At 36.5% G+C, this 12,404-nt stretch overlaps 1 protein-coding gene across 2 annotated transcripts in view; it reads right to left on the bottom strand.

Annotated features, from left to right (window-relative positions):
- USP46 (ubiquitin specific peptidase 46) overlaps nucleotides 1-12,404 on the bottom strand; it is a 35,395-nt gene that overhangs the window by 11,208 nt on the left and 11,783 nt on the right. For both annotated transcript variants that reach the window (XM_032999074.2, XM_032999075.2), the window contains 4 exons: nucleotides 10,356-10,436; nucleotides 9,351-9,564; nucleotides 6,891-7,120; nucleotides 3,356-3,432 (listed from right to left, as the gene is read on the bottom strand). In XM_032999074.2, the coding sequence (XP_032854965.1) occupies nucleotides 3,356-3,432; nucleotides 6,891-7,120; nucleotides 9,351-9,564; nucleotides 10,356-10,436 (602 nt within the window). The remainder of the gene's footprint in view (nucleotides 1-3,355; nucleotides 3,433-6,890; nucleotides 7,121-9,350; nucleotides 9,565-10,355; nucleotides 10,437-12,404) is intronic.

Raw genomic sequence — 12,404 nt, 5'->3', positions numbered from 1 at the left:
GGCATATTTATAACCAATAACTCTTTCCTTGGGGGAAGAGGGGTATGTAGGTGAGAATTAGATGCTTTTAGATGCTTTTGCTGCCCTTTACAACTGCAACTTCAGTAGCTGTTTCATCAATTCAGAATCTTCAGCATGGCACTTCTAATAGATGTTGAACAGTTAAAACAACAGATCATTGACTGGAGTTCACGAAGAGTCTACAAATATAAGAATTATAGGTTTGAGGAACTTTTCTCTATATGTGCAGAGCTAGTTTCAAGACATTTCTAATTCTTTCCTGTTGCATAAACAGGACAATCTGCATTCTGTTTGTATGGTATTTTAACAGGAGAAAGAATTTTTTAAATATACCTTCTCAAGATAGATACACTAATTTATCATTGGCTTCAGGCATCCACAGTATGTCTCCCTACAGCCTCTATGCTACAGTGTGAAAGAAGTTTTCTATTGTTTATATGTGTAAATAATAAAAATGTTCTGTTTTAAGAGATGAAAGAATTCTTAGTGGAATAAAAAAGCACAGGCGAACTAGTTAAAAGTCAGGAACAAATGGACTGGCAAACTTTGCAGCTCCTAGTGGAAATAAAAATAATAGATATGTACTATATTTGTTATTAGACTTCTATTGCTTCAGGCCCAATGGTCCACCCTGTGGAGTTAGACTATGCCAGAGGCTTGTGTTCTTTGGACCTCTTATCTACACAAGGACCTTTTCAATCTGAAATGCTACAGAAATAACTAAAAAGAACATTCATCTGTAGTAGTAAAGAAACACATTCTACTTAAATGTTATCTTGAACAGGTTTTTTTTAAATTTACCTTTTCAATGCAGTAGCACTAGCACTTAAAGCTGTAAAGACATAGCAAAGCAGTTGCTAAAAATACTGAAGCAGTAAAGTTTCCAGAAAGAGAAATAGCTGTTCCTATTAACAGAAACCACAAAAGCACTTACACTTTGATAATGCATAATACCATAAAGCAGTGAGAGGAAATCTATATTCTAACCAAATATATGTTTTCTAAACAAAAGTAGACATGCTGCTAGTGTAAAAGACAATCAGACTAGATGATAGGTGATGATTCTCTTCCTGTATAATCTGTAATTAGCAACATGCACCTCCCACCCCAAGAAAAGAAAAAATGGAGGTTTTGTTCCCTTTATTTCCAAAAGGAACAATGGGTGGACTTGAAAATGCATGTCATGCTGTTGGAGTAAAAACAAATACTATACTGGGATATATAACCAAACTTTTAGTGCATCCATTCTTTTCAGGACTGTGTAGATCTCTAATGAAATGTGGTGCCTAATTTTGGCCAACTGCAATTCTAGAAATGTAGAGTTCAAGAGGGAGGTTCAATTGGACAGAAGGCCAAATAGTAATGAACATGAGCAGAGATCTAGAAACAATGTGAAGGAAAGGTTGAATGACTTCAGCCTGTTTAAATTAGAAAGAAAGTGATGGCATTCTTCCTATATGTAAAAGGCTGGTGTTAAGAGAAAGGAGAACAACCCTTGATTTACGTCGAGAGTACACAGGACAAGTAGAAAAGGGCTTGAACTTTAACAAAGACATTTCATGTTACATGGTGGGAAAAGCTTGTTAGTAGTAAAAACAGGAAGGACTGGGAATAGGCAATTGAGCTACTACTGCTAAAAGATCTTTTGGAACAGATTGGACAAGCACACTGTCTGAGGCGGAGGTAGGGACTAATCTCTTGTGGTCCCTTTCAACTCCACCATTCACCTGTTAGTTGCAGTAGTGCAGAAGCAGTTCTTCCAGATCATAAGCTACAGCCACTGGCTGTTCACTAGTAGAAATGCTATTGGTACTTTTACTGAAGTACTCTGTGTCTTTGCATCTGACAGCCTTTTCAAACAAAACATTTCCAGTAAACTTAACAATTAAGAAATCAAATAAAAAATTTGAGAAAGATGAAGGACAAATGCTAACTTACATACATCAACAGTTTCTAACAAGTTCACCAGACTAAGTTGTAAGAAAAAGTCAGTGCTCAGTCTCCAGTAGCTGTACATCATAGAACCAAATAACAACTCAGCTTAGAAAGGACCTGAAAAGATACACACTTCAGTCTCCTTGCATGTGAGTGTGATTTCAAATTGACTTTTGAACACCATAGGGAAAGGTAAGTAATGCTGACAAAAACAAGTTCAAAATACAGTGAAGAACTACAGTGAAGAACTTAAAAGTGTGCAAACAAAAGCCTGTAGTATCAATACTGATTCAGTTATCAGTGACCATGAGCAGAAAAAGAGACAACAAGACAAAAAAAAGAAAATAATGCATTCCTTTTCAGAGCTGCCTTTCAGTTTGTTCATCTTTTAAAATGACACTAGTTACTGCAGTGTGAACTACTTGAAGGCTAAGGACTACTACAGTGTTCTACAGGAGACTGAACAGAAGTTGAGAAAGAAAAAAGCTTACTGGATCTAGCATTTCAAAATGTAACACAAGTTACTTAGTGCACTTGTGGTATCCACAGAGAAATCACTGCTTTCTGGCTCAGAAGTGGGTAATACCTCCTATGCTTTCTCTTTCTGTAACTCTCAGCTTGGTATGAGATGCCAGGCAACCCTTCCTAAGCATTCCAGAGCAACAGTTAAATGCAATTTCAAACTTGGTAACAATTTTGGAGATTGAAAGAGTAATTTGATCAACTGTTAATCATTACCTCTAGAGCAGCAACATATTGTCCTAAATCTAGGTATTGGTTTATTTCATCAATGCCAAAACTCCAGATATTTTAAATCTCTCAGAATGATCATCCATGCAAGTCTGAAAATTATTTTGATCTCTGAAGTATTTGTTTAATAGTTAAGAGTGTACTAAAAGCAGAAATGAAACTGAAATTTTAGGATGAGACACAGAATAAGAAACTTATATGGCAAAAAAGCAGACTTCTAAAATCTTTTGCCTTCTGGGGACTCTAGCACTTATTCTGCAGATCACATACTTAACTTTTAATATGCACATAAGTCTTAATCAACAAAGCACTTGAATAGAAACTTAAAGATAAGCAAACTTAAATCCTTTTGAAGCCAATTATTATTCTGCAACAGTTATTCCAGATGACAACACAATCAATTATTTTCCCCAAGAGATGATTTTTTTTTCTCTTTCTAATACATACATTGAAAGAGAAAGTGAGGAAAATAAAATACATTAATGTATATTTTGTCACTAGAGGAAATATCCAGTTTACAGTATTTTTTCTTCTGCTTGGGAAAAGCTCAAACCCAATGTTATTCTACTTCTCTTTTCTGTACCTAGTAGACTTGGAAAGTTTAGCAAAGTCAGACAGAACTATCTGCCAAAGAGATGCATTCATTTACCTTAGACAGTGTGTAATTGATGTGTTCTGCTCCACATCAACAGAAAGGTCAAGAAAATCTTCATCTTTGCTACTAACCTGTTGCAAAAATATACATGTAAAACATAGACTTAGTAAAATGCCATACATTTAAATGCTGCTTATATCTATGTGCAAATGTTAATGATAGAGCAATTTCTGCAGAAATAAATTACACAAAAATAATTAATTTCAATGCTTTCAATTTTTTTTCTAGTTCCCTAACACTATATTTATTAATAACTCTACCAATACAGTTTTCATATAATTTAACTTCTGTCTGTTCCACTTATCCAAGCCCACCAACCGTGGGCCAGTGACTACAGTCTACTGTTCATTAATAGTGAACCATCATCTACTATATTAGCTGTGACTGTTGCATTGCATGTTCCCTTGTTACGCAACACAGACTGGAATTATTTTACTGGAATTTTATTTACCCTTTGTATAATATATTATACTATATAATCAGAGTTTGTGCCCTACATAATTATTTCCACTATTAAGAATGCAATGAAGATATTTTCCAAATAAGCACCTGTCAAGAAATATCATATTTAACCATGTTATGTTTTCTCTCCAGTGAACATTCAAAAGGCTGGATTTATATTTCTAGTTGAAATATAAACCTTGACAGTTGCATTTCCCCATTGAATGATGTTCCTGATCAATAATTTTGATTTAAAAATTAAAATATTAAAGGTAAAAATGGCCAAGTGATAATATTTTGCAAAATCACTTTGATTTTGCCAATGTTTTTTAAGACAGAACAAGAGGAGAAAAATTCTAATAAAGAGTTTTTATTTTAAAAAAGTAACCCCAAACATTTTCAGAATGGCAGATACTGATTTTTGATTTGAAAATGATTTTTCACTTAGTGTTTAATCTTGAAAATGATGTAAAAGAAAAAAAAAATCATTCAAACAGGTAATTGTAATGCTTCACCTGAGTGAAAAAGACTGCAGAATTACTTACTGCACATGAATTTAGTCATATTCATAACAAACAATTCTGTTTATAAAATGCTGCATGAACACTCTATATTTTGTCTCCTATGACTGCATTTCCTCAGAATAACTAAATCAGATGATAGGATAATGAAGTTCAAATCAAGAACTTCAGTGAAGGTTTTAATCCATTGTTCTGACACAAATTACTCGTGCTCAGATTTCTGCAATTTTACAGATGTGAATGTTATGTGCTACTTTCAGCTCATCTTTGTGTTATGTCAGGGATCCTATAAGCATGGTGAATGAAGCCCATATGAGTCCTGAATCCAGAGGAACACCTTTAGCAGGATTAATTTTGATAGTATCAAAGATGTACAAAGGCAGAACGTGCACCTAATTAAAATGAACAGCAGTTCTAACAAAAACCCTCCCTGAGACATGATTCAATCCACAGGGGACAGGAAACCACAAAACTGGCAGCAATCAACTGCAGTATAAACATACAGCTAGAATTTGAAAGATAGAGCAACAAAGCTTCAGAGAACATTGTGTCTCTACAGCTGGAACTAGAGTTCTATGAGACACTCTGCATATCAAGAAAGAGGCTGAATACTTGGAAAAGTCTTTGGCAAGTGTAGTGTTTCATCTGAATACCACAAAGAAGCTAGGAATTTTGTTATTGATTTCAGTATATCAAATATTTACTGGAAGGGGAAGATGAGCTAGCTGGAGATAGAATAATACAGATCAAAACTAAGGGTAACTGGAAAACCAGAATAACAGCTGCTGGCGTCTGAATGATTCTTCATGCACCACATATGAATATTTTAGCAAAGGAACATCTTTTAGTCCATTTTACTATTTCTCAGAGATTTCAAGATAAAACAATACATTAAAAACAACATGGGAAAGTATCCTAAGTAGTATACAGTATTTCTGCCTTCACAGGAAGCTACAGACAAGCCTTCCTACAGCAGCAGTACCTAGAGATATTTTTTCCATAAAGCTTGGTCACTTTGAATTTCAAATAGGGCACTGTGCAGTTTTGCTGTTACCCAAGGGCACATCCTGACTTCAGTACGGTTTGTCTGAGTAAATACTGGATATTAATTTAGAATTAAGACACAACTATTTCAAGAAGCTTGTCAGTTAAAAAATAATTTTATCTTTTCACTTATTTTAACTTGCTATTATATACTTGGGTTTTTATAGTTGAAATAGATTCAGTAATTAATTTTCAATATCTCTCTCGTGTTTTCACTCATACAAACTTCTTCCAAACTTGGTCTAACCCCTTTTTTCATGTTGAATATCACTGTATCTCTTTCCCTCCCCTCTCTGACTCAAACCCAAGTCATATTTTCTTGGAGTACAGAGCTATTCTTTATGATTAGAAATATCAGAATATGTGCTTTTACACATCTGGTAGGATCTATAAAGGGTTTATCTCACCTAACTTCTGTTGTCTAAAATTAGATATTTAACCTCAGCTTGTTGTCTGAAGATACCTTTTTTGGGCACCTTCTCCCACCTTAATGCAGAAAATCTCAAGTTGCATTTTCTTTAGAGGAAGTCCTTGGTGGCAGTACTGGTCTGAGTTAAAAATACATTATTCTTAGGCCAATCAGTTTGCTGCAACAACAGTTGCAACAGCTCAGTAACACCATGGAGCCAAGATAAACTGTATGGAGTCAGACCACCTGATACTGTTAAAAACTTTCTGCTTCATGAAACAGCCTAGACACAGATGGAGCTTCCTGGAGGAGATCCTTTGCAATCTCCATCATCTACAGAAGGAGCTGAGAAAACTAGTTCATCCTTGACACCTACGTTTTACAAAGCAAAGGCTAGGTAAGGCTAACTCCAACCTTTTTGGAAAATCAGTGTCATTGTTCTCCCCAAAACAGAGTTTTTTTCCTGTCTGTGTTACCCTTTCACATAGCAACCTCACAAAGATAAGGTTTTTAAATTATTATTTCTTTTCCTTTTAAGTAGGAGTATGTGATTGAAACCCATGGAAATCGATAGGAGACTTGCAATCAAGTTTCCTAACTAAAACTAATTTTTGCTTATACTTCAGACATAAGTGACTTCAAACTGACAGCATCCTCTAGAAAATATTAGAAAGATAAAAAAAAACAAAACAAAAAAACCCCAACAAAACAAAAAAACAACATACCGTTTATTAATGACAAAGCCTCTGTATGCCAGTCACATTCTTAGAATTTAATTAACCCAAATTCATCTTAATGTTTCACTTACTTATACGTGGAATAATGATGTGAATATCTTCTCCCGAAGTTATAGTAATAAGGAATTATACTGATTAACTAGCAAGGATTTTAACTGTAGAGATAGGTATTAGGACAGCAAGACTTGGCGTAGGTTAGCCAAGTAATGCTTAGAATAATAAATTTTTAGAAAAGAATATACTCACTTCAAGAAGTAAAGTCTACAGGAATATCCACAATTCTCAGATGTCTGAAAAGATTCATATATTTATATATATAAAATGTATCTATCTATTAATGGGCAACAACAACAAAAATAATCTATCCCAATGCTTACGGTTTCACAGTTCAAACATCTAGTTTCGTTAGTCAGTGTTCCCTGAAAAATCTCATGCACCCAGGTGAGTTCTTGTTTATTGTTCTCTTCAGCTTCATTCATGTTGCCGTTTTTCAGTTTCCCATTTTGCTTTTCCTGTTTCTTCTCCTCCTGTAAAATGTCTGCGATGGTGTTGAGCAGGTAATTTAAAAACTCATGTGCATCCTGCTGCATGTAGTTGTCAAAGAGATCTGTGAAGAAGAAGAGAGTTGAGATTTCTAAAGCTGAGTATATCCTTTCCTTCAAGAAAGGAAACTAAATTCATCATTTCTTTCCAAACATATGTACTGGCCCTTGCTCAGCAAAGTGTTTAGAATCATGCCAAAGAGGAACAATTTTGCAGTCATGCTGGCTTCAGCAAAGCTTCTTTGGGGGAAGGCTTCATCTCACCTAACTGTAGGTGTCTGAAGGGTTACACTCTCCTTTGGAGTTGGTTGTGTAGGCTCCCACTACAGTCAATGAAGAAAGCAAGAGGATGACTCATCCTAAATTAATTCCTTAGACTAGATGCTTAACTTTAGGCAGCACTGACTCTCACCCATATATTCCAAGTCCCTCAGACACTTCGGAACATCACAGTGTTTGGACAATAGGACACACAGCTGGGGAAATTGAAGACATTGGATGCTGACACATACTAGTGTACTGTGTCTGGCTGGGATGGAGTTACCTTTCCTCAGAGCAGCCCATCTAGAGCTGCGCTTTGTACATGTGGCTAGAACAGGATTGGTAAGGCACCAATGTTTTGGTTATTGCTGAGCAGTCCTCATGAAATATGAAGGCTCTCTCTCCCACATCTCCATAACCCCCACCAAATGCTGGTAGTCAGGGGGTGAGCAAGAGGTTGGAAGGGGACATAGCTGGAACAGCTAACCCAAACTGACCAAAGGGATATTCCATGCCATGCGACTTCATGTTCAGCAATAAAAGCTAAGAGAAAGGAAGGAGATGGAGATTCATTATTAAGACACTTGACTTCTGAAGCAATGCTTATGCATACCAAGGCTCTGCTTCCCAGGGAGTGGCTGGCAATCTCCTGATGATGAGACATAAAGAATAAATCTCCTTTGGTTTTGCTTTGCTTCTGCATGCGGCCTTTGCTTTTTTTTTCTTTTTTTTTTATTAAACTGCCTTTATTTCAATGCACAAGTTTTTTTCATCTTATTTTCTCCCCCTGTCCTGCTAAGGAGGCAGGTGAGAGACAGGCTTGGTAGGCATCTGGCAGTCAGCCAAGGCTAACTCACCACAGATAATAATAATAACATCATCTAACAAAGCTCATTTTTCACACACAAGTCTGTTGAACAGAGACTTGTCCTCTTCAGTAAGAAATGCTTGCATGAGGAGAGAACATTTCAGTGGTGATTTAGTACAGACTTCTCCAGTGAAGGCTTAATTTGCCCACCACATTGAAGAAAAAAGAATCTGTGTTCCCAATAAATGTGTATTTTTATCCCCCTGCTCCTGAAAAAGGTCACATGGATTTCCTCAGAAAATACTGCACAGATCCTTGGCTTTGTAGTGTCTAACCTGGACACATAAGCGGGTTAATACACACCAAGTCTGTCCCTAATTTTAAAAAGCTGAAAACATAAGATCCAGTCCCTAAAAGTGATCCCCAACAGTGTGGAGGCATTTATCACTAGATGACTCAGAGCTAACTTTGTCACACTTTCAAACGCCTGCTCTGGAATGAACAGTCTGCCCATTTATATGTTGTCACCACGAAGAAATTTCTTCCAGGTGTTTGAGTCGTACTTTGTCTCTTCATTCAAAGCTGCCCTGTTTCTAAGCATGCCACCCACACTGATATGAATCTAGGCCAAAATGGTGCTGTGTGGCAGGCTTCCTTATTTCAGGATGTTCTTCATGTCCCTTAGAACTACTACAATATTAGGCATATGGTGTTGCCAACCCAATGCTCAGAAGGAGCCTCATGCTTCACAAAGTAAGACTGTGCCCACCACTTTTAAGAATAAGAGCAGCAGTTGACATGCTGAACATCCCCACATACGTACAGTTACCTGTCCTCCAGGGTGTTTTGTAGCACTCCTAGGTCACACAGTTTCTATACTGCCAACTGACCTCAATGTTTCTCTCTGTCATACTCCACAAAAAAATAATTAAAAAATTACAGCAGTGTCACCTTATTCCTAGCCCTAGCTCACTGTACAGTTCAATCTGTGAACAGAGCATTAATTCATCCACCTCTGGGAACTTCTGAAACCTGGCACAGTTATTTCAAGCATAATATCATGTACACAGATAATAAAATATTAATATCTAACCCCTCAAAAGCACTAAAAGCAATTTACAAATCTAATGGGAACATCTGATTAATATGATCACATTGCCCAATATTTATTTATACTTTCCTGATCAATGTATGAATTTCTAAGAGGATTCTAGTTTTACACTTACCATTCTCTTTCCGTAACCTTGATATGAACTTCTTTGGTGGAATAACTCCAACTTTCTTCTTCTGAGTAGCAATACTGTGGAAAAGATCTGCCAGGCAAGTCAAGAGATTTTCCTTCTTTTTCTGTTGGGCCTTGTATGATAATACATTTTCCCGAAACGGCCGGCAAAAATACAATGCCTGTAGCACGGAGTTACAGTAGCAGGTGTTCCCAAACTGCCATGTAAAATTAAAAAAACAATCTTAATCCCTGTGCATCACAATAAAACTAGTTGCTTCATTCAACTTCTGGCTTCTGTGCCCCTGTTACATACCAACCATTTTGCCATGCAGCTGCTGTAGGAATATATTTCTACACCCACCCCTGACACTTCACAGAAAAAAAACTATGACGTTCTAAATTAACTAGGATACAAAGTAAAAGTTTCCACTTGCAAGAGATATATTTATTGTAGTGGATCTTGTTAAGCTTGTTTCCATATATTAATATACTCTCACTGGGCTCTATCTTACTGCTCAGTAGCAGAATGACTAATGCTTTCAATGGAAAAAAATACTATATTGGTTTAATTTATATGAGAATAAACAAGTGATTAAATGCCATTCTCACTCATTCTCTCATCAGTCAGATAAAAAAGCTCCTCCTAAGTCCCCAGTGCAAACTGCTATACTTAGGCTTGTACATACTTCCATCACTTCCTCCCTCACATTTCATAGCTAAACCAGACTTTTAACTTTATTGAAATGTAAATTCTAATCCCTGGAAAGATTCAGAAAACTGTTTTCTCTGGGGGCATATGAAGCTATCTTCAAACATCTGATACAGTTTCGCAACCCACTTTGCCTAAAACTGGAACGTGAGCAGCACTTTTTCAAAAAAAGGCAATCCTATCTTAGAACAAGATTGAGGGAGGAAAAAAAAAAAAAAAAAAAAGAAGAAACCAAAGTTCAAGTAACATCAAAACCATAGGTCTCTATATCATTTGCCTGCTGAAAATGGTACTTACATTGACCAATCCAAAGTAGTGTTCATTGATTGGAAACTGCTCTGGGCCAATGTCTTTTTCCAGAGCAGAGGCATTGGTGCCCTATAAATAAAGAGGGAAGAAATTATTTAGAATATTAATATTCTATAATAAGTTATGGACAGCGTCAAGACAGAAACTCCTTTCAGCTACAATTAGCCAGGCTAACTCTGTCTTACTCATAGACAAGCATGACAGTCACATAAGCCAATAAAAATATTTGCAGTTCTAGGTAGTGGAGCTGGCCTGATCTGGACACTCTAGTAATGGCTGATTAGAAATGAACAGGTCACAACAACAGTGGTTCTCCCCACACCTTATTTTTACTGTGTACGTGAATAGCTGGATCCCATTACCTTCTTGTCTCATAAAGATACTTTTTGATTTTAAGCAAACCCTTAAAGTTATCTTGGCTAAACCGGTTCCAAGATGTAAGGCAGGTTTTCTAAGCATTACTGAAACTCCTCTGAATCCCTTCTAATTTGTCAGCAGCCTTTAACAATACTTAGGTTCCAGACTGGAAACCAGTTTTAGTAAAAACATCACAAACATTAAAAGCAAATGTAATACATCTGACATTTTGTTCTATCTAACATCAAAGGGTGCACAAACCCAAGCACTGTTACATCTCTTAAGTCACTGCCTTGGTGTGGCAAGTTATGTTCAGTTGTATCTTCACTCCAACACCAAAGCTGTTTTCACAACTATTGTTCTGTGAAGTACAACCACTAATTTTGGATGTTACCTGTAGTTTTGCTACATTAAAATGCCCATTTTTAAACAAGCTTAGATTACAAAGCAAGCAATCAAGTTAGATTGCTGCCAAAGCACGTATCTTCACTCCTGTCCACTCTAAGCATATAGGTCTCTCTAAGACCTCACAAAAAGTGCTGCATTTGGACAAGTATTCCCTATATACATTTATTCAAGACCTATCAGTTAGGCAACTTTTAATCTGCATGGTAATTGCTTTACTGACATCATATATTTATTTCCTTGCTGAGCATGCTCTGCAGTGTGAAGCATTAATATATTATGCCTTAGAATTTCCATCACACAAGAACAGCACAGTTGATTGACTGACTTTCATAAAACCATGTAAAATGCCCCTGTAAACATCTCAAAACGTAAAACATCTGATAATTTCTGAAATTTCCTGTGTTCCTGAGGTTTGTTCAATATATTATTTGCTCAGAGACTTCATCAGCTAAACTTTTCAAAGTTACTGGTAATCATATTCAATAATTCTGGTGTCCCTTCCCCATCTTCTCCCCAAAGCCCAATTTATGTTTCTTTACTGTACCTACCATCACCACTGCTTACTATATCAGATTATTATTTCGTGTCAACTCATCAAAAAAAGATCATTTTAGTCAACAGAATCAGTGGTATGAAACTCAGTACAGGTGCTCTTTGAGAATTTGCAAGCCTTGAAATTAAAACAGCTCCTTCAAGTTGGCAGCTTACAGAAAAGCTCCAAAGATTTTGTATTTCACGTCCTCTTAGCAGATCTCTTTGCAGTCTCTCCCTTTCTCTCACATACCTATAGCCATTGCTCAGACAAAGCATATGTGAGTTCCCAGACATTCCCTTTGTGACTGAAGTACTTTACCTGCACAAGAGTCCACACAAAGCTTAAGGGATGTGTTATGTGTCCTCACTGGGCTCTGCTAAGCCTCAGTGAGAAACTTAGAAAGAATAATGATTTATACAAAGGAACTATTGGCTATCTTTCAAGAGAGATTACAGTGTGACAGTTATGTAAGTTCCATATGAGGATTAGTTTCCTTGCTTGGCAAGTCAGTCTTGCCAAAGATGCACAGATTCAGCAAAGCATCTGACTTCCCAAGAGGGAGCAAACTGATAGACATTTGCCTATCTGATATTAACAGTGAAGCAAGCAGCCACTGTTACCCTCAAAACCATGTCTGATAAAAGAAGAATATGACTACAGAAGATTAGTGCAGCTTCTGAAGAAAACCATCTTCATATTAATACTCACTGTACAGCTTTCAGATCAAAGCAAAGGTT

This window comes from Tyto alba, unplaced genomic scaffold (genome assembly GCF_018691265.1).
Source record: "Tyto alba isolate M040663 unplaced genomic scaffold, T.alba_DEE_v4.0 Super-Scaffold_6, whole genome shotgun sequence".
Lineage (NCBI taxonomy): Eukaryota > Metazoa > Chordata > Aves > Strigiformes > Tytonidae > Tyto > Tyto alba.
The sequence above is the reverse complement of the archived record's forward strand: the minus strand, read 5'-3'. Positions and strand labels throughout refer to the sequence as shown.